The 22,899-nt window shown below is 38.5% G+C and overlaps 1 protein-coding gene across 1 annotated transcript in view; it reads left to right on the forward strand.

The window, feature by feature from the left end:
- LOC135247717 (hexokinase-1) overlaps positions 1–22,899 on the forward strand; it is a 72,585-nt gene that overhangs the window by 35,570 nt on the left and 14,116 nt on the right. Inside the window, exons 8-13 of the mRNA XM_064321493.1 lie at positions 8,028–8,211; positions 10,031–10,186; positions 12,306–12,539; positions 20,370–20,674; positions 21,323–21,471; positions 21,678–21,797. Coding sequence (XP_064177563.1) covers positions 8,028–8,211; positions 10,031–10,186; positions 12,306–12,539; positions 20,370–20,674; positions 21,323–21,471; positions 21,678–21,797 — 1,148 coding nt within the window. The remainder of the gene's footprint in view (positions 1–8,027; positions 8,212–10,030; positions 10,187–12,305; positions 12,540–20,369; positions 20,675–21,322; positions 21,472–21,677; positions 21,798–22,899) is intronic.

The following is a 22,899-nucleotide window of genomic DNA, read 5'->3' on the forward strand; positions in this document are numbered from 1 at the left end:
GGTTTGATGATACTGATAAAATTAAATTGATGTTTGAAACTAAAGTATAAATCAAATATTATTCATTGTTCAAAATGAAGCGTGCATTGTAGCCTGCACCTACTGTATTGCCCACAGCTGTATCTACTGGTTGTGATCTACTAGTTCTATGAATTACTAAAGAACTAAATAAATAACTATAAAAGTATGTATAGTTGTAAAAATAGTATGTATAGGATGTAAAAATAATTATTTATTTATACTTATTTACTTAATTATTTAAAACAAGTACTTCATTCATTTTAACAGATTTAATAAGATTGAGGTTTCATTCTTTATATATGTATATTACTTATTAATCTTAGTTAAAGGGGAATTTCACTTTATATCACTTCTGCTTCTCATGACTGATATTGTCCTTCTAATAAATGTCGCCCTTCATTTTTCGATTAGTTATTTCATTATGTTAATATTTTACGCTGTTTTGTTGTTTTCCTTTACAAATGCAGGAAGTAGACCCAGGCAGTTTAGTGTTGAACTCGAGGATGCATATCATTGCGCGACTTCTGATGTGGGCGTACCTGAAAACAATAACATTAGGTTGGTTGTAAGAATAGTGTTTTATGACTACTAGCTAGCGAAACCGAAAATGTCTGAGGACGAAGGAGATTTTGTTTTTGATCATGTGTTTGCTATGCCCTATCGATTCGAGCCAGAATACACAGAAGAAGAGCTGGCTAATTTGCAGGCTGATCGTGCGAGAGCGAGTCAGGAGCGGGCCGAGATTGAGGAACCACAGGCTATTCCCAGGACAAATGGCAACTGGTGGTAGACATCCTATGTATCACAGACCCCATTGTACCTACCTCGAGCGGTTTGACCAACAATGGGAAAACAGTGGGTACAGCTCCAGGCTTCAAACAGTCACCTTGCTAGTCGGTGCCTTCAAAGTAGTCGCTGCATACCCTTAGTCCTCGTTTGCGAACTTCTTTGGCTGTTATGTTGGGGTGTCTGATTACATCCAGCCATGTCTGGCACAAAGTTGCATCACGTGGAAAACTATGAAAATGTGCTTTCAAGGCAAGTTTAATGGGGGCATTATAACAACTGGGTACAATGCACCTCATTATTACACCGATATCACACCAAACAAAATCTAGCAGACGTTTTTTTTTTTCTAGTTTGCAGAATGTTTTGCTTCGGAAACCGGAAACCATGCTACTATGTGGACTTGCGCAAAAAAAATAGGTCTTTGTTTCTAACGTTAGACATTTAAAATGAAATAACTAATCGAAAAATGAATGGCGACACATTCATTAGAAGGACAATATCAGTCATGAGAAGCAGAAGTGTTATAAAGTGAAATTACCCTTTAAATGTATTGGTATGAATTATGCAGTATTCCACTAATCTGATCATATTAATTTGTATGTGCATACCTCTGTACCCTATTGTAGTTATAGCAAGTATGGAAATCTGTTAAACAAAAGCTAAAGTGAAGCAATCAGTTTTAAATAAGCACAAAACAGACAAATGATGAGATAATTAACATAGGCTATGTGGATGTTTTAATAACGCAGATTTCGGTCCTTCATTTCAGTACCATTTTTCTTCACTAACATTACACCCACTCTGTCGACTAACAGCAGGTACCAAGCTAGATAACATTAAAATCAGTCAAAATGCCAAAAGTGAATCTGTCTAAAGTGTGGCTGTATTTTACCAAAAAGGCTTCAAACAACAGACTTACCTTTGCAATAAAAAAGCAATTTTTTAATGTCATTGTTTACTCTTTATTTGAAAGACAGTAGACCACCACTTCAGGGCAGGCATTGTTTTTTGTCCATTTTCCTTGTGTATCTGCACATACCTGCAATTGGCTACTTTGATCAGACTTCTTTGATTCAATGTTTTTATTGGCAGAGGATGTAGCTAAATGTTCAATAGGGAAAATTATTGATTGTGGGACTGGAGCATGTGTGATGACAAAATCGGGAACAATGCTAAATCGCGAAAAATACTAAAATATCACATGTTTGCGTCTCTATTGTGTGGACGTGTGAAGTTGTATCTGAATTCTGTGTGTTTACATGAGGTTAGAAGGTGCAGATGTTGGCTATTTTGTGGGAAACTCTCGGTGCTGTATAGGAATGGGGCATACCCCACCCAGTCGTAACTTTCCGGATGGCATACCTGCCATCCCAGTAGAATTGGCAGAACTCAGAAAAAAGTGAGTAGTGGTAGTGGGAGAAAAGCAAAGGTGTTTTATGCATAGTGTTATTAGGCTGAATAAGCTACACAAGATATACTGGTTTGTAGAGTATTCAAAAACAATTTAAAAAAAAAACATTTTTTATGGGTGGTAGGTGATTAACTTTCAAAATGGCTTGCTAGTTTTTTATGAATCAGCATTAGGTAGAATTAGCCTGTGGAAGCTAACTCCCGAATACAGGGCTTAGCTAACTAACTTCATAAAAGATGTGGCTAGAATATAGAGTAGCAAAAGCAGTATCAGAACAATGTCTAGGTAACTATCACCTGCGCATCCTATCTGATTTTGTGTCTGGAGCAAAGGGCAGCAGGAATTGCTTATTTTTGAAGGATGTTGCAAGCTCAAGTCTGTGATGCCATCATAATGCACAACTAAAATCTATGGTTAATAAAAATTCCAGTAACTTCCAGTAAAAACTATGAAGGATATTGACAAGCATTTAAATAAGGGATAATGACTGAGGGGCTGGGCATTATGCAGTTTGAATGCCCAGCATGGAGGTAGTAAATTGCCTGAGATGAAGACAATATTATTATTATTATTATTATTATTATTGTTAATAGTAGTACATTACATTACATTTATTTGGCAGACGCTTTTTATCCAAAGCGACGCACAAAAAGTGCATTTCATGGTCATAGACAACTGCTAAACACAGGTTCAGTAAGGTACAACACTTATTTTGTACAGCTATTTCTAGCCAAGAACACAGTTTAGTTCACACAGTGAACACTATTCAGACCCAACCTCTGCAAAGCCAACTAGGCAGAAGAATAAGCTACAGTATTAGGACAAATACAAATTACCAAAAAGTGCTGGGATGGGGCAACATGTAACAAGTGTCATGAAAAAAAGGGGGGGGGGGAGATTTAGAGTGAAATATACAGCGTGGTGGTGGTTAGTCTAGGTATAGTCTGAAGAGATGAGTCTTCAGGCCATGGCGGAAGATGGGTAGTGAGGGGGAGGTTCGGAGAGGGACGGGGAGTTCGCACCACTGGGGAGCTAGGGTGGAGAAGCTCTGTGATCCCTTTGGGCGGATGGGAGGGGTTACAAGGCGCCCTGCTGCCGCAGAGCGGAGTGGTCGAGCAGGCACATAGAATCGAGTCATGTCCTGCAAATAGATGGGGGCTGTCCTGTTGGCAGCAGTGTAGGCAAGGGTCAGGGCTTTGAACCGGATCCTGGCAGCGACCGGTAGCCAGTGGAGTGATCGCAGCAGAGGAGTGATGTGGGAGAATTTGGGAAGGTTGTAGATGAGTCGGGCAGCGACATTCTGAATCATCTGTAGCGGCTGTATGGCACAAGCTGGCAGGCTTGCAAGGAGAGAGTTGCAGTAATCAAGGCAAGAGGTCACCGTAGCCTGGACGAGCAGCTGGGTGGAATGCATCGTCAAGTATGGTCGAATCCTTCTGATGTTGTACAGAAGGAATCTGCAGGACCGTGATGTTGCCTTGATGTGCTCCTTGAGGTCCAGTTGGTCATCCAGGACCACCCCCAAGCTCTTGGCAGAGTGAGAGGCAGTCACTGTGGTGCCATCAACCGTGATTGAGAGCTCACGAAGTAAGGAGGTCTTGCACGGGAAGAAGAGCAGCTCAGTTTTGTTGAGGTTTAGCTTCAGATGGTGGCTGGCCATCCAGGTGGAGATGTCAGCCAGGCAGGAAGAGATCTTATCATTGACCTGTGTGGCCGAGGGGGGGAAAGAAAAGAAGTGTTGTGTGTCATCTGCATAACAATTATAGGAGAAGCCATGTGAATTAATAACTGAACCAAGAGATCTGGTGTATAAGGAGAACAGCAGAGGACCCAGTACAGATCCCTGCGGCACTCCCGCAACAAGGGGATGAGAAGCAGAGGCAGACCCCTTCCAGGTGACCTGGTAGGACCTATTTGCAAGATAGGAAGCGAACCAAGACAGGGCAGTCCCGGCGATGCCCATCCCAGCCAAGGTGGAGAGGAGTATTTTATGGTTGACCGTGTCGAAAGCTGCAGACAGGTCAAGAAGGATCAGGACAGAGGAGAGGCGTGAGGCTCTTGCAGTGGCAAGTACCTCCGTCACAGCTAGGAGCGCAGTCTCTGTTGAGTGCCCGGATCGGAAGCCAGACTGGTGAGGCCTCTAGCAGGTTGTTCTGATGGAGAAAAAAGGTTAGTTGTTTAACCTCTTAGCGCACAGCCCCTAGTGGTGGGCACGCCCGCGTGCCTAAATTACTAAACTCAAACATTCGGTGCTACTGCAACCAAAGTGTGAGATGAAAACAGAAACGCGTTGTTTCAGTTTCATTAGTAGACGATACATGACAACTATGCCGAAAACGGAGTTTCGCAGCCCCACCATTGTCGCTCCGTCGTTCATTTAACACACACCCTCCCTGCAGTCTCATCTAAAAACACCCCCACCCTTGACATAATGGACAATATTGTCTATCTTGGCATTCATAAAAATATTCTTTCACCACTAAAAAATCGTATTCCGTCATAGCAACAAGATAAACCCGACAATAGCCCTAAGATATGCCTATACAGCAGTGAAAACGCTGCTCACTGAATAACGAAATAAACGAGAAAAGTTTTTTAAAATGATACCATGTCATTCTACAGTCAATATCTGGGACTAAATATTGAATAAATATAAAACCTTACTGTTGGTTTTACGTGTAGATATGTCCCTTTTGAGACTGCGTGGTCATATATTGTCTTGGACAATCCGTTTGGGAAATATAGGCGCATCTGTGACGCCTGGGTATCTTCCAAAATAGCTGTGCGTAACACCACACCTGTTGTTTACGGCGTCGTCGCCCTTTTTAGTACAGTCTGACTAGATTTTGAATTCATTTATTCGGTAGGCGAGAGTATAAGCTTTCTAACGATGTATAACATGTCTAATTCTGCTTTCGGAATAGCGTTTTATAGGTCAGCGTAACAAAAAATATTCTTAGCATAGCATTCACTTACGCAATCACACTCTGTTAGCAGACAAATACGATGCACCTAACGAAACATGTTCAAGGATATTTCGTAATTTCTTGGAAAATACTATTATTATTGAGGACTTCTGAACATAGCTAAGCCATATGTTTGCTGATAGACCTAGCTGACATCGTTTTCTGGAGCAAAACAGAAGCGAATAGAACAATATAATTGATACTGTCTCTCTGTCTCTATCTACTGAACATAGAGGAGATTTCACCATTGCTATGTAAGTATTATCGTTCAAAATATTTCGGTTATATACGTTCTTTTTGAAATTGAGTATTTTTAAATAGGTTAGTGGTGTTATATAATGTAAATATTTCACACTGTAATGTAAGCGTTAGACGGAAGTGTAATAATTTTTGTGAAGCATGTAACAGCGATGATGTCAGAGCTGGAACATTGCCAAAACGTGGTGGACGGGTGAAAATTGTTTTCATGTTGTCTCATCCCCATACAATAAAACATACGAGAGTACAGAGTATAGAAATACACACGAGTTAATTATTACACATTTAGGTACTGTACCGCATTGTGTGACAATGTTTTTGCATTATTTTTTTAATCTGATAGCAATGTTTCATCTTAAACCCTCATAAGGGGCTCATTTATATGCTTTATAATGGACAAAAAACATTTTATTCAATTTTGGAGAGATTTTGGATATGTTTCTGGACACCTAGCTATTTTGTAATTCCCATTTGAAAATTATGCAACAGTGATTTTCTTGAGTCAAAACAGTTGATTTGTAGTGAAATACATGGATATGTTATGATTTACAGCAATGCATAATTTAGACATTTTGGATAGATTTGGAGATGCTGGGTACACTGCTTAGTTTTTGCTTCATACATCTATAGTAGTTCTACATATCCACCCTTAGATTTTATGAACTTGTGGTCAAGAAGTTTTTGACCTAGCACATGTATAGTTTAACCTCCTGCATATATTCAATCTCGCAGTATTTCATTGCGAACTTAAAAAGTGCAAATTTATTTTGGATTTTTTGTCAAAACAATTGCATTTGTGGCACTTTATTTCTTCCAAAATTATGAATATAAACTAATCTGTGTTAGTATTGTAAATTGTACAAATGTCTTGCTTCATTTAAGCCATTTTTCAAGTCTCTGTGGTGTTCACGTCTGGAGTTATAAAGCTTTAAATAGGGTACCCCCTAAATGGGCAAGGATTGGCAAAATTTGGCTTGTGCCTTAAGAGGTTAAGAACTGCTCGTTCAAGGGTTTTGGACAGAAAGGGTAGAAGCGATACGGGTCGATAATTCATTACATCAGAGGGGTCTGATGTGGGTTTTTTGAGAAGTGGGGTAACACAAGCCATCTTAAAATCAGAGGGAACATGACCAGAGGAAAGAGAGGAATTAACAATGGAGGACAGATAGGGAAGGAACTCGCTGGAAATGGATTGGGAAACTTTAGATGGGATGGGGTCAAGTGGACAGGTGGTTGCACGATGAGAGGTGATGAGTTGTAGTACATCGGAATCCTCCAGCATCTCAAAGGAGGTCAGTGTGGCTGTGGGTTTGTCCCGGGGGGTTGGGGGGCTCACTGGATGGGAGAAGGAGTTCCGGATTGTAGCCACCTTTCCTTCAAAGGCGGCCAGAAAGTCATCTGCGAAGAGGGAAGAGGGAGGTGGGGGTGGAGGAGGAATGAGGAGGGAAGAGAAGGTGGAGAATAGTTTGCGTGGATTAGAGACACATGCACTGATCTTAGATTGGAAAAATGAGGCTTTAGCTGATGTGAGGGCAGATGTGAAAGTCGCCAGCAGGGTATGATATGCGGTCAGGTCATCAGAGGATCGGGATTTCCTCCACTTCCTCTCTGCAGCCCGCAGTGATGTTCTGCTGGAGCGTAGTGACTTAGTCAACCATGGGCGGCGGGGTGAGGAGCGTGCTGGTTTGGAGACAAGAGGACAAAGTGAGTTGAGGGACTAGGAGAGGCAGGAGTTGAAGGTGGAGGTAGCAAGATCAACTGGCAGGTTAGAGAAAGACGCAGGAGGGGGAAGTGTAGACAGAGCAGTGGAGATGAGGGAGGATTGTGACAGAGTAGAGAGATTTCTCCTGAAAGTTACTGTGGGTGAGCTGTTGGATGAATTGAGGGGGAGTGAATAGGAGAGGGAGAAAGAAAGAAAGAAGTGGTCCGAGACATGGAGGGGAGTCACTGTAAGTTGGGGAATGGAGCAGCTTCTGGTGAATACAAGGTCTAGTTGGTTACCAGCCTTGTGTGTGGGGGGGGGGGGGGGGGGGGGGAGAGGACAGGGATAGGGCGAAAGACTGGAGGAGTGAGGCAACCCTGGACAGTTGGGAGGTCTCTGGTGGGAGATTGAAGTCACTCAGTAGAATAGTAGGAGTGCCATCCTCAGGGAGGGAGCTCAGGAGAGTGTCCAGCTCATCCAGGAAAGAGCCGAGTGGACCTGGAGGACGGTATAGAACAATAATTTGAAATTTTGAGGGATGAGTTACAGTAATTGCATGAAATTCAAAGGAGGAGGAAGTAGGGTTATAACTGGGGAGGACACAGAACTTCCAGGACGAGGAAATGAGCAAACCGGTACCCCCGCCTCGGCCAGAGGCCCTGGGGGTGTGCGAGAAGTAGTAGTAGTATTATAAAAGAAGAAGAACCTTACGTTTCACATGCAAACTGATCCGAGCCTATTGATTATACATCAGTATAAGTGGAGGAGGATATTATGGTAACCAGCTTGGCCAAGATGAAGTGGCACACATGCTTGGTGTATTACTGTGCAGTGTTCACACAAAAGGCTAGTGCTAATTTCATTTCTTGAAAAAACTCAGGTACAGGCACCAACGCATGCTACATGGAGGAGCTGCGGCACATGGACTTGGTGGAGGGGGATGAGGGCAGGATGTGCATCAACACTGAGTGGGGGGCCTTTGGAGATGACGGCTCACTGGAGGACATCCGTACTGAATTTGACAGAGAGATTGACCGAGGCTCCTTAAACCCTGGGAAACAGCTGTAAGTCATGGGACTCCATCGCATGGCGGTGATTACTCAATGTCCCTGTGAATAATGGTACTGGTTTGTTTATATGACCCGACAGAATACAATCACCATTGCTCAGTCACATTAGCCGCGTTTCCACCAAAAGGAACTTTTAGTCCCAGGAACTACTTTTCAAGGAACTAAAAGGTTCCTTCAGCCCATGGTTGTCTGCGTTTCCACCGCGGTCTAAAGTCCCGCGAAGATTAGGCAAATTAGCCCACTGACGTATGAAAAAGCGACGTTGTCGTCGGTCCATCTGTCATATGATTTCTTCTGTAACCCCATACTACCACCGAAGTAGCCTACATTATTTTCTAATAACCGGGACAGCCCGGAGGGGTTTATTCCACTTATATACAACGGGTTACCAACAATGACTATATATGGTTACTTTTGTATTTATTGATTTTTATCGATTTAATCACCTGGAATTGAAATATTCTTCTGCAGCCGTTTGGGCATATTTTACCGTTGTCAAGCAAAACAGTCGTTGGTAGTTGAACTTGGACCGTTGTTATGCAACAAATAGGATATAACAGGCCAATAGTCAGATTGTAACTGTTTTATATATCCTCTCAAACACATTCATTATGTTTTTATGCGAACATTCGCTTTCATGTCTTGACATCCGAAGCGACAGAATGCATTCACATTTCCAATATAACTGGCAACAACAGCATAAAACATGCACACGTTGTAAACAATTTGCTGTTTGATTACTTTCTCATCATAATTCTATATAGGCTAATCGCAAAATGACAAGAATAGAACGAAAACTCGGACTTGCGTGAAAATTTTAATTAGTAGTGGTACAGCCACCGTTTGCTTTCCTTCGAAGTTACTGCTAGCTGAACAGCGAAGTGTGCCCTCCAGATGCGAACCATGCACCATAAATTAGTCCATAGTCTTCCTGGTCTTTTTGTGGAATTGAAGAATGGCAGAGTAAAATTACGGCAGTCTGAAAAAGCTAAAGGGACGATTACTAGAATTAACCTGTTATTTTACCCTGACAAAAAGTGCAGAAGGTGATTTCCAGTTTGCTTTTACTGTATCACCAATGTGAATTACGCAGAACTACCGCATACCTCACATAACTGTATCAAACATTTTGAGTCAATTACAACGGGCTAACAAAGAAAATCCGGAAGAAAATATTCAGCAACCGAATTAATCCGTTTGAATGTTTTGGTACGTAATATGCTGTCCCAGCACGAATGCTTAGCATTTTATAAAACGAATACTAAAGCAAGAAAAGAACAGAAGAGCACACGTTATAATTCCAAGACGTTGGCAGGCTATAACCAAAAGTAGGCTACTGCGCTGCATAACATACAAGTTTGATTTGAAGTTATTATGAAAATAAATCGGTTTGCGCCTGCATATTTTTAAACATGGCCCCTGAAAATAAACACAAAAAAATGCTGCGAGTACTCGACCAATCAGAAATGTTCAGCGCTGCAAGCTCCACCCAAAAGGTTCCTGTACTTTCGGAAAGTACTACCCCTCGAGCAGGAACTTTTTGGGGGGTAAAATAAAGCCCCCGGAACTAAATTTAGACCCTAGTTCCTGCGGTGGAAACGCACTGAGTTCCTCAAAAGGTTCCTAGTTCCGGGGTGAAGTTCCTGCGGTGGAAACGTGGCTATTGATGCTGAAACACTTGTTTTACATGTTTCTAACATGCTTTTCAATACTGCAGAGATTTCTTGCACTCTTATTTTGTTCTGTAACTCATTGACTCATGCTGTCAAATTTTGTATTTATCAAGCTTCATTGTGCATTTCTGTACTTTCAGGTTTGAGAAGATGGCCAGTGGGATGTACATGGGAGAGCTTGTTCGACTCATTCTAGTCAAGATGGCCAAGGAGGGGTTGTTGTTTGAGGGGCGGATCACCCCAGAACTTCTAACGAAAGGGAAGATTGAAACAAAACATGTTTCAGCAATAGAAAAGTGAGTTATCACTTTCATATTAATCTACACTGAAGTTTCCCTTTTGAGGATGCAATAACTTCCTCAAGTTAATAATGTGGAATTTTAAGTTAAATATATATCTGCAAAAACACATTTTCAATGTACAAAAATTACAAATTAATCACGCATGCAAAGCAATGACTATAAGCCATTGTTTAAAACTTGCAGGCCTGCCATTAAATTATTGATATAAAAATGAAGCCAAGTTACAACAAACAATATTGCTTATCTTAGCTCACACAAATTAAACAAGCTCATTTCCAAAGCAATGCTACCTAGTGTTTCCTAAATTATTTCATATCACTTGACCCTGTGTTTTTTCATCTAGCATTTGAACAGAATGTGGTCATTCAAAGTTTATGTGTCACATGATAGTGAAATGCCAATCATTTGTAGTGGAAATAATGTCCAATTCGGCTGTTACACCTAAAACTGTAAAAATGAACCAACTGTCTGCATACAGGGCTTTGGGTGTTGTAGGAAAAGCACATACAGTAATGAATAAAATACATAATAATAATAATAATAATAATAATGTTATGTTTAGAAAATTGTGTTCACAAATGCGATTTATTTTATTATTTTACACTGTAAAATAAATTATACTATTGTACTTATTTGAGCAAACTTTATGTGACCCACAAACATACAGTACATCAATGGGGCAAACGTGTCTGCATAGGTTTGTATATTTATTTACTAGGCCAAGATAGTTGTAATTTTTATCTGTTTGTAAATGTGACGCTGCTAGAAAATGTCCTCATGGGGATAATCTATAAACTATTATACAGTATCTATCTATTTATCTATCTATCTACAGTATGAATTTTACAATCAGTATTTATTTCAAGTTGCAAATATGCACTTGTACATTTTGTAAAATTAACTTTACAGCCAAGAATAAACATAAATTTCCGCAGCCTTTTCATCAGCTAGTTAAAACATTCATTTAAATCACTTCTTCAATTAGGCATTTGTTTGTTATTTGACACACAATGTTTGAATGACCACATTCTGTTCTGATGGTAAGATGGTAACACAGGGCCAAGTTACATGAAATAATTTAGGAAATGTTGGGTAGCATTGCTTTGGAATGGAGATTGTTTAATTTGTGTGAGCTAATATAGCCAATATTGTTTGCTGTAACTTTGCCTTGATATCAGTACTTTTAATGGCAAGCCTAGATTTTGTGAGATTTAATTAATGACTTAAACCTATAGACAGTGCTTTGTATGCATGAGTAACTTGGTATTTTTGTACATTAAAAACATGTTTTTGTTGAGATGTACTGCGTTTGTTATGAGCAACTGATAATAATAATACATATAAATAAATGAACCATTAGATAATTAAATCTGGAGCGAGATATGCGTACATAGCCTACTAGCTAAACCGTAGACTATAGCTGTTAGTTTGGGATTGGGTAACTTAAGTGTTTATGATACAGGCTGACATATGATATTAAGGATACATGTTATCAAATATAAAAAATATATTTATTGATTAATTTTGACAGTTGTCAAGGCGATTTCCGAAATGTCAGTACAAGCCGGCGCTGGTGATGTCAGCAGCATCCAATTCCTTATTTTCGGTTGGGAAGTGTAGTTGTGTGGTGATGCACAAAGGTACATACTGTAGGCTTGTGCCTTTACCAGTTTTATGATTGAGTTATTTTGTGATATGTTATAGAATTATATTGAAGCAACTGTGAATGGGAAGCCTCGCGTGCATTCAAGATTTCATGTTTTAAATTGTTAATCTCATAATTGCCTATGGGGAAATGAATGGTGGAATTTCCAGTCCACCATATATTCCAGTGCTAGCTAGCTAGCTACACTTTAGTAACATTAGCGAAGAGCATAAAGGCTATTATCATTTTAGACTAACTGAACTGAGCAGGAGTTAGCAAGCTAGGTATTCATGCACCTAGTTTAATGAAGCTGTGTAGCCAAGTAGCCAGCTAGCTGTATGAATGAAACAAAGCGCCTACACCATGTTTTTGGTTAACGGTAGTCTATCGGTTTACGATTTCAGGATTTAGGATTGTTTATTTAATCACAAGGCCAGCAAAATTCATTTACGTGTCTCTCATGACCAGGAGCAAGGAAGGATTGTCCAAAGCCAAAGACATTCTTACTCGTCTGGGAGTGGAGCCATCTCCAGAGGACTGCATTGCCGTGCAGCATGTCTGCACCATTGTCTCCTTCCGTTCTGCCAACCTTATCGCCGCCACATTGGGGGGCATACTCACGCGACTGAAGGACAACAAAGGCATTCCACGCTTGCGCACAACTGTTGGAATTGATGGGTCTCTTTATAAGATGCATCCGCAGTGAGTACCCAGGCCTTTGGCCATAGATTTTATGCTAAGCCTTGTTATTCTCTGGAAAGTTTTATATATCATTCTACCCAGGCTGTTAGGCAGGAGTTTGAAACTGCTGGTCATGAGAAAGCTGGGGGTTTGGGAGCTGCTGAGGACCCCCCCCACCCCCACCCCGAAATAGAGCTGAATGCTGTAGCATTTGAATCATATTTTGAGGTGGCTTTCCTGGAAAAACCTTGCCTTAATTTGAGGTGTGTGTTTATGTATTTGGACGTAAAGGACTTAAACTTATTATGCAAATATTATGCAAATAACTATTCTTTAAAAATAAAAGGATGCAATATTATTTCAGTGACTTTTCAGTTTTCACTATTTCACATACGACAATACACTATTGACTAGTATGTAAAACATATCAGAGCTTGGGAAAATATGAAATAAATGTAATTTTGAGAACAAAGTGAGAGCAATTTTATTTTCCAAACTTTTTTACAAAATACAAAAGTGAATCATGATTATGTTTTTGGAAATGAGATCTGTTTATATCAATAAACTTTATAAAACACAATTAAATTGACTAGCTAGCTTTTAAAATAATATCAATGTAGTCGTGACTAGCATATAATATAAAACTTAGAGGACAGTTTGCAATTCGTAATGGTGTTAATTGACTAGCTACTACACTTGCACTTAAAGAGTAGTGACTAGCTTCTAAAACATTGGACAGTTTGTAATTCTTACAGGTTTCAACTGAAGTACAAAAAAAACCAAGTACAAAAAAATTAAAAATATAGTGTATAGAATCGGTTCATTCTGATGATGTATGACAGTAGAACATTACTGTACAAAACCAAGGTTGGATGCATTTTGCCAGCCTTCAAATAAGTATAAGCGATTGAAGACCTTTGCACAAAACATTTTTTTTTAAATCAACAGTTTGGTCTGGAGTTGTAAAACTTAAACAATTTTGGACAGTTTTTTTTTCTTGCATCATCCATTGTGCTTTACATAGCTTTCTAGTTCATGTTAGCCCACTAATTGTAGCTTACTTAAAATAACAATAGAAATGAATACAAATAAACATGAAATAATAGACAACTGCTGCAGTCTCCACAAAGCTGTCCATGGTTTTTCTTAATTACGAGTCAGTGTGTTTGTTCAGACAAGTTAAACCTGGGTCTACAGTAACATAGTTTTTGTAACACATATGAAGACATAATCCAGTGTTTCCCACTGAATGTAGGAAAACTGATGGGGACCCCAAACCCTCTAGTGGGGTCCGGAGGCATGGTCCCCCGGGAGAAATATTTGTACATTTTAACAATTAAACGCATCAATATGATGCATTTTGAGTGGAAAATTAAGAGGGTAGATCTGTGAAAAATTTTGTATTTTTAAACAATTCAATCACAAACCCATGCACTTGTATCAGTTTTTAAGATGCTTAAGAAATTGAGTTAAAGCTGTCACGTGAACAGGTTGTACAGGTTTATCTAGTGTTCTAATGTTGCGGTAAAAAAATGGCACCAAATCTACGTCAGATTTAGAGATCACATTCAATTAAAACCTTGATGGTGAAAGTTAAGCTACTGTATCAAGGAAAACATTTACACACATACTTCAAATAGCTAAAATGTTTAATCAACAGGTTTCAATTTGAGATACAAAAATTATTCAGATGAGAGATAAACCAACTGCATGAACATGGCGTCAAAATTCATCTTAATGCAGTACAGTACTGGAACTTTATTAACATTCAGCTTTGAATACATTTTTATAATTGACATAACATTATAGCACAGTAGGGATATGGCTTTTCCAACTTAATGCTGGAAATTATATAGCCTAGTAGCACAGTATACAGTAAGTGCTTAGCTAACATTAGTTGTTTTAAATTGACAGAACATTGTAACCACTTTGTTCCATTCATGTCGATGTAAATGTAGTGAGAGTGACCTCAGGCTACTGTATCAACCGTGGCCAGCAGCTTATTATTCATATCACAGCGCAAATGTCCACAGTATCACTCCCTAACTTAATCGACATAACACTGGACTTCACAGTGGGTTACATACAGCTTTGCTGACTTGATGGAGGAAGTAATGTTTTAAACCATGGTAACCACATTCACGTCGATGTAGCCAGCAAATACATAATTACAAGAATGCAAACAATGTAGTCTCAGAATATGTTCTGGACTAATGGCTTGCAGAAGCTCAGATGCAGGACTCTGCCAATATGACACTGAACGCAAGTGCAGCTTCTTTGTACAGTTAAAAACGTTCCCTTTTATGGAGTCAATGCATTTTATTGTACAGGTATTGGCGGGGTGGCATGCCCCATACCTATATAGCACTGAGAGTTTTGCACTTTTCAGGGCTCCCTATAGAAATTACCACAATGACGACAGACTCTCAGTCCTTAAAAACATTAATTTCTGTACCTTCTGACCCCATTTCAACAGACATAATTCACAAACAACTTCACACGTCCACACAATAAAGCCCCATTTTACATTTTCTCCTTCTTCTTCCTCTCTTTTTCCTGCCTGGTTACATCATCGCAATACTGCATGCATTGGACATTTACCTACACCAGCCAATCAAAATGTCACATACACTCCAAGTCCACAAATAATACATCTGCCCTTTGGACATTTAAGGTATATCAGCCAATAAAAACATTGGATGCGCATGCAAAATGACATAGAAGTGCACTTGTTTAACCCCTTTGCGCACATACCAAATCTGGCCATTCCTTGCCCATTTAGGGGGTACCCTATTCAAAGCTTTATAACACCAGATGTGAGCTTCACAGAGACTTGAAAAATGGCTTAAATGAAGCAAGACATTTGTACCATTTACAATACTTAGATTAGTTTATATTCATAATTTAGGAAGAAATTAAGTGCCACAAAGGCGATTATTCAGGCTCTTTTTTAGTTTGCAATGAAATACTGAGAGATACCATATATACAGCAGGTTAAACCATACATGTCCTGGATCAAAAACTCCTTGACCACAAGTTCATAAATTCTAAGCGCAGATATGTAGAACTACTGAAGATCTATAAAGCAAAAACTAAGCAGTGTACCCAGCAGCTCCATATCTATCCAACATGTCTAAAGTATGCATTACTGTAAATCACAACATATTCTCGTATTTCAATACAAATAAACTGCTTTTACTCAAGAAACTCACTGTTGCATCATTTTCAAGTGGGAATTACAAGCTTTCCATCAGTACAGTGGTCTAAAATATCTAGGGGTCCAGAAATATATCTAAAATCCCTCCAAAAATGAATAAAATATTTTTTGTCGATTATAAAGCATGTAAATGAGAACCTTATGAAGGTTTAAGATGAAACATTAATATCAGATAATAAAATAATGCTAAAACATTGTCACACAATGCGGTACAGTACCTAAATGTGTAATAATTAACTCTTGCACTGTATTTCTGTACTCTACAGTATGTAATGTATGGGGATGGGATGACATGAAAACAATATTCAACCATCCACCACGATTTGGCGATGTACCAACTCTCACGTCATATCTGGTGCATGAAACACAAAAACTATTAAGCTACCAACGAACGCTTACATTACAGTGTGAAATATCCTCATTATAAAATACCACTAACCTATTTAAAGACACTCAATTTCAAAAATGACATATATAACCAAAATATTTTGAGCGGTAGTACTTACACAGTGATGATGAAATGTTATCTGTGTTCATGAGATAGAGACAGAGACGGTAAATCAATGCTGTAGTTCTCTCCGCTCTGCCGTTTCATACTTTTTAAATAGGCTACTGTTGCTACACTGCAACACAACATTTCTAAATTAATGTTAGCTAGCCCTATATATCCTCTATTGACATACAGACAATTAGTAGGTCTGTCACATACAATAGCCCAGTAAAAACTCTTCCATTTAAAATATGACATACACTTTCATTTCTTTATCATTCATGATAAAGGAAAAATAATTGAATGATACTGATGTGTTTCTTTCAGCTAGAATGTGTCTCATAGCCTACATTTATATGAATTACTGTTATCACTAACTCATAACAAATATAGTACAAAAAGAAATGATATCTGATGAAAAACACGTTTTCCATTAAAATTATTGATATAAAAATTGTGCAAAGATTCACGACACAACATTGCCTATCATATCTCACACAAATTTAACAAGCTATACTCCAAAGCAATGCTACCCAACGTTTCCCAAATTCTTACAAGTAACTTGGCCCTGTGTGTACAAGCATACAGTGCATTAATGGGGCAAACATGTGTGTGGATAGGTTTTCTATATTTATTTAATATGCCTCAGTGTGTGTAATTTTCCCCGCATTCAACGACATTTTGAACCCTGCCAACAGTCTAATACCCAAACAACAAATGCATCTCCTGAAAGGTGAACAGCAGTTATTAAATTATTTGATGTGAAACAACACATTTCAATGTAATAAACTGCTAATATTTACCGTATCATAAGTAAATGCATTTGAGTCATTTGACTTGTAAACTAGTCATTTTGACCAGTGCAGGGAAAAGAAACCTGTCATTTCAATGTTTCTGTGTCATTTTCAGTGTGTGAATTTTTCTTGTGTGGTTTTTAGTTTTGTGCATGAAAAAATAATGCATTATAGAAGATTGAGGTGAACTGGAAACTGGATTTTAGTGTGAAGAATTATTATAATGAATCTGGAAAAATCTTTGCCAAGCACTTTTTATCTGACAGTGTTTGTTAAAGCAGATATTCAGCAGACGCTATGTGTAAAAATATCTTTAGTTTCCTAAGCATTTAAGCTCTGTCACCAGGGATTAAAATGGCTCTTCACAATTCATAGCTTGCCTCTTTAGCTATGTGACATATTCATAGCAGCCGGGACATCAGTTGAACCACTGAGCATAACTATAATATTAGTAAGACAGATTGAAGCAGGGATAAGTTAAGAGCTGCAGAAAGCACTATAGCAAGTGAAATTCACCCACTAAATTCCCAACTGTGCTGAGAACACATCATTCTGAATCTGTAGAAATACCTATGGTTTGCATGGAGACAGTGGATTTCCAGTCTAGACCAACTTAATCAGCAAAAAGTTAGCATCTACTGAATTTTCTTTTACACTTGCTATATACAGTAAGCTCCATAATGTTTGGGACAAAGATTTTTTTTCCTTGATTTGGCTCTGACAATAATCCAGAACACAAGGAAGTCCACGTCTAATTGGCTTCACTTTTGGAGTGGCCTAATAACAGTCCTGACCTGAATTCAATAAAGATTCTGTGGCAGGAAATGAGCAGTTCATGCTCAGAACCCTACCAATTTCTCTGAATTAAAGCAGTGCTGCAAAGAAGAGTGGGCTCAAATTCTTCCACAGCGATGTGAAAGACTGATATCAAATTATAGGAAGCTTTTGGTAGCAGTTATTGCAGCTAAAGGTGGTGCAACCAGTTATCAAGTTTAGGAGGCCAATTACGTTTTAATAAAAAACTTTTTTATTAAATAAATGAAATAATAATTTTTAAAATGTGTTTTGCACTAGCTTTGGTTCCCTTTGTCTAATATTACATTTTGTCTAAACATCTTAAACTATTCAGTGTGACAAATGTGCAATAATAATGGAAATCAGGAAGGTAACACATTTTTGTAAGTTATAATTATATTTATTTACTGTGAAGCTGAACATTACAGTAAATGGAGCCATCATTCTGGTGCCTCCAAATGAAAGCACACTATTTCAGGCTCAAAAACACACTCAGATTAACTGTGAAATTTGAGAGAACTGTTTATCATGATGAGGGCCTGATGGAATGATAACAGTTTGAAGGATCATTAGAAAGAGAAATTGTAACTGCCACATGATACGAGACTTGCTGTCATATTTATCATCATGCCCAGTACTGGGTGTGTGTTTCACTGCTATGATCTTACATTCCTGTTAGGATACTCTCGCTCTGCCAGCACCTGCTGACCCTTTAAGCAGGGTCTGGAAAATATATTAAGCCTTGTGCAATTTTTTTTCTCAGCAGATAAGATATATTGTGAGCGCCAGACTCTAATTGCAATATTGCAATCTAATTGCAATAATTCGTACACTCAAGATTTACTTAAAATTTTTACCATATCAGACAAGTACATTTCATTAATGACAATAGCATAATTATTTCCTTCAGTTTAATAATGCTTTATTGGTTTGACCATTTCTAGACAAAAGACTTGCTTGCTAGCGAGAGTAAGTGCCAAATTTAAAACGTCTGAATTAAAGGTTGCTAGTTTAAAAAATGAATGGAAAAAAATGTGCTATAGTGCTATAGCAACAAAAACTCAGTTGTAATCTGTTCCCAAACCACAGGCTCTGTCGGCCACACCCACCCCTCCCCGCACAGAAAAGAGTGCCACGCCCAAAAACACCCAAAACACATTTTAGAATAACAAATACAGGTAAAGGTGCATAAATTCGGAAAAAGTGCGTAAAGACAGAGATTGTCAATGCGTCATAGATATGTGTTAGCATGGCTACTTTATTATGTTTTCAAGTTAAAAATCCTGCATAGTATGCCTTTAAAATAAATTTGATTTGCTTTCCTTAAAATGATGAAAAAAAGAGCTTCCATCAACATAAGTAAAAAGTTCAATAAAAAAGTATTTAAATAAGTCACTGTCAAAGTTCAGTTTGCATTCCTAATCTGTTCTACTGTGCATGTATGTAATTGCTGACTAGCTGTACTACTACTGCATTTAAAAATACTAAAGTAATTGGAATGAGATTTCATGAACCCATAAGTGTTGGAGCTATTTCTCATGGACTACTTGAATAGTCACAAAGTGTTGTACTCTTTTTTTTTTGTCACTTCAAGTAAATTGTTCATAACAATAAAATTATATTTAAAAAAAAACATTTTAAAAAAGAGGTGGAACTACATTGAGTTTAGTCAATGAATAGTTTGAACCTGTCAAAAGGATTTGTGCTCTGCATTAAAGCACAATGCATGGTTCAAATCTGAAAGCACATGGTAGTATTGTCCATTTTTAATAGTGCTACTACTGCTACTAGAACAGCTTATAATAATAACAAGACCAGGTCAAAACCTAGTATATGGCTGTATGTTGTGTCTTCATAACTCGGCCGAACAATGGTGTAACTTCATCATTCACTCAGTCACAGACATTTGCGTTTGTAGGGCTGGCCCCACTGTTGCGGTGCAGCCAATAATAAAAAAAATAAAAATAAAATAATAATAATAATAACTACTAGCAGAAACTTAAGGGACCATGCACTCTCAGCCAGAAACACCCAACTGCCAGTGCTATTACATGTAAGTCCTTAATTTATTGTGTGGACTCTAGATGTAACATCTGGTATCCTATATCTGGGTAAATATATAGTGAGCGTATCATATCATTATATTATTTTGAAGCATAACATAATGTTGTTATATACTACTTTGAAAAACTTAATTGCAGTTAGGGTTAAAGGCATTTTTCTGCTTTGAGGAATGAAACTCACATGAGTGTTCAAGTGCATTTGTAACCATATTGTATAGACAGTTATATAGTATTATATAGTTATTTTTCAGGCTGAATACAGAGGGCCTATTGCACCATGCTTAGCTGGAGTGTAAACTTTAGCTTAAAGCTCCTTGACCACAGAACTGCATTATAACTGGAACAGCTAATACTTATTTCAGTGATTTGGATAGGTGTTTCAGTTGTAATGTAGTTCTGCAGTCTAGGAGTTTAATTCTCTAGGAGGTTTAAACTCCAGCTAAGCACGCTTGAGACTTGTTGTTAAAGAGTTTGTCTTCCCTCATGCCTTAGGTATGCCCGGCGTCTGCACAAGACTGTGCGACGCTTGGTGCCTGAGTCTGACGTGCGCTTCCTGCTGTCAGAGAGCGGGAGTGGCAAGGGTGCTGCCATGGTGACAGCGGTGGCCTATCGGCTGGCTGACCAGACTCGCCAGATTGCAGAAACCTTGGCTGAGTTCCGGCTTAGCAAAGACCAGCTGCTGGAGGTCAAGAAGAGGATGAGAACTGAGATTGAGAAAGGCCTGGGGAAGAAGACCCATGATACAGCCACTGTCAAGATGCTGCCCACCTTTGTACGCAGCACACCGGACGGATCAGGTAGGAGAAGATGACTCTTTAATTGGAAGGGTTCCATCCCAAAGGGATCTCCCCAAACAATATAGTAATGGTGCTGCCTCTCATACTGAATGATTAATGGCTTAAAATATGTATCCACAATAAAATAACATTGCTAGTTGAATGCATGAAAGATCTCCTCTGATCATGGAAAATAACAAATCACAGAGAGTGAGAGGTTGTACACTTTGGTTCCCAAGGTCACCACTACCAACAGAATTAAGTTCTCAGTTGATCTGCCTGCCAAAATAAAGGTAAAGCCACCATAATTGAAAATTAGAGTAAATAAAGTAAAATAGGAAAAAGTATTATCATGTGCCTATGAAACTGATTTGCAATAGGCAAGCTCTACAGTTTTATTTAATTTTGTCATTTTTGTTATGTAAATATAAAACAGAATTTAATACAGAGATTTAGGACAAACTTTGGGATTCCTCACATTATATAAATTGTTATCGGATGAACCTGCCGCAATGTGACTGCAATTTTGAACGAATGTTATGTGATTGCTCACAGCAATTAAATTTGAATTTTCACAAGATTTATTTTACTGAAACTGAGAATAGTTTGGTGCTACTTTTAGTTTTAGTTAAATTAGCCGTTATGTTTTTATGTTTGCTGCTCTTGCAGAAAATGGTGACTTCTTAGCATTGGATCTGGGAGGAACAAACTTTAGGGTCCTGTTGGTGAAGATCCGTAGTGGCAAGAGGCGAAGTGTGGAGATGCACAACAAAATCTATGCCATTCCAATAGAGGTCATGCAGGGGACTGGAGAGGAGGTACAGTATGCAGGTCAAAGAGTCTAACACCCCTGTTCCAGACAGATCTGGCATAAGTCTGCCAGGGGCCATTATCATCAGGAACCATGGTGGCATTAGGATTGTAAATCAGGGTTGATCTCTTAGCTTTGATGAACAACTGACAATTTTTTAAATTCCTGATTCTTGAAAAGCTACCTGAACTTCTTCTCAATTTTGTTCCCTAGCTCTTTGATCACATTGTGTACTGCATCTCTGACTTCCTGGACTACATGGGAATGAAGAATGCCCGCTTGCCCCTGGGTTTCACCTTCTCCTTCCCCTGCAAACAGACCAGCCTTGACGCAGTGAGCCAACCACTCTTCTTCCAATGTAGTATGGTAGCTGTGAACCTTTGTTGAAATTACAGAGCTAAAAAAATCTAATGATTCATTGACTTTAACACCCTATTTCAGTCCATTTGATATCCATTGTATCCATGAGTTTTTTTTTTTTTTTGTTGGACAGTTTCCTCCATTGTTATCAAGTTTGCTACCTATCCTTTTTAAAAATGTTAAATCTCTATGTAGCATATTCGTTTATTACATAGGTAGTCTGCTAGCTAGTTAACCAACTAAGTCATAATGATACCTGACCTGGAGGGTGTAGACATATGTAGTTTGCTACAGCTGAGTTTGGTATTCCAAGCAGCACTTCACCAAATTAATTTTCCATTATTCTTTGGCTGTAATCATCTCAGACCACACATGGGGTCCTGGCTCTCCTACTTGCCATTCCTATGCACTGTCTGTGTGCTTCACACTATTTGATAACTATTCTTGAAGTATGCTGAAATGCATATTATTGAAAATAGTGGGCAGCTAGCTAAAAAGTAAGTTACATCCATAATTTCAGAAATACTTCCAAGACATGGCTATGCCTGAAATATTCTCTGTAAACTCATGGAAACAGTGTCATACATGAATTCATGCCGAGAGCTTTCAAGCTGCTTGCAACAATATTTTGGTACTGACATCTTAAATGATTTATGGGAGTATGGAATATATACACTGCACAGGTATTCTATCAATTCTAGAAAACTCTGTCTTATTAAGTTCAAAATTGTATAGACACATATAGATAGTGTCTGTGGCTGCCTGTAAAACATACACAGGATACACTCTAACCTCATCTTTGTTTAACAATTGCCAGGAAAATTATGCTACCTGGTTACTCAGCTATGTAATGACGTAACTTTGTGTGAGCTATGCTTGACATAAATGGTCTGATTTATTTAAACACATGAATTTATAAAAACAAACATTCAGCCTGAACCTGTACTGAAACTGTATTGTGAACCTCTGAATGGATTGATAAAATCCAATCTTCTGATAAACATTTTACTCTGTATGTATAAAATTATAGCACTTTTTATTTGCTGTGACAACAAATACATTTTTTTAAAGGAAA

This window comes from Anguilla rostrata, chromosome 2, assembly GCF_018555375.3.
Source record: "Anguilla rostrata isolate EN2019 chromosome 2, ASM1855537v3, whole genome shotgun sequence".
Classification (NCBI taxonomy): Eukaryota; Metazoa; Chordata; class Actinopteri; order Anguilliformes; family Anguillidae; genus Anguilla; species Anguilla rostrata.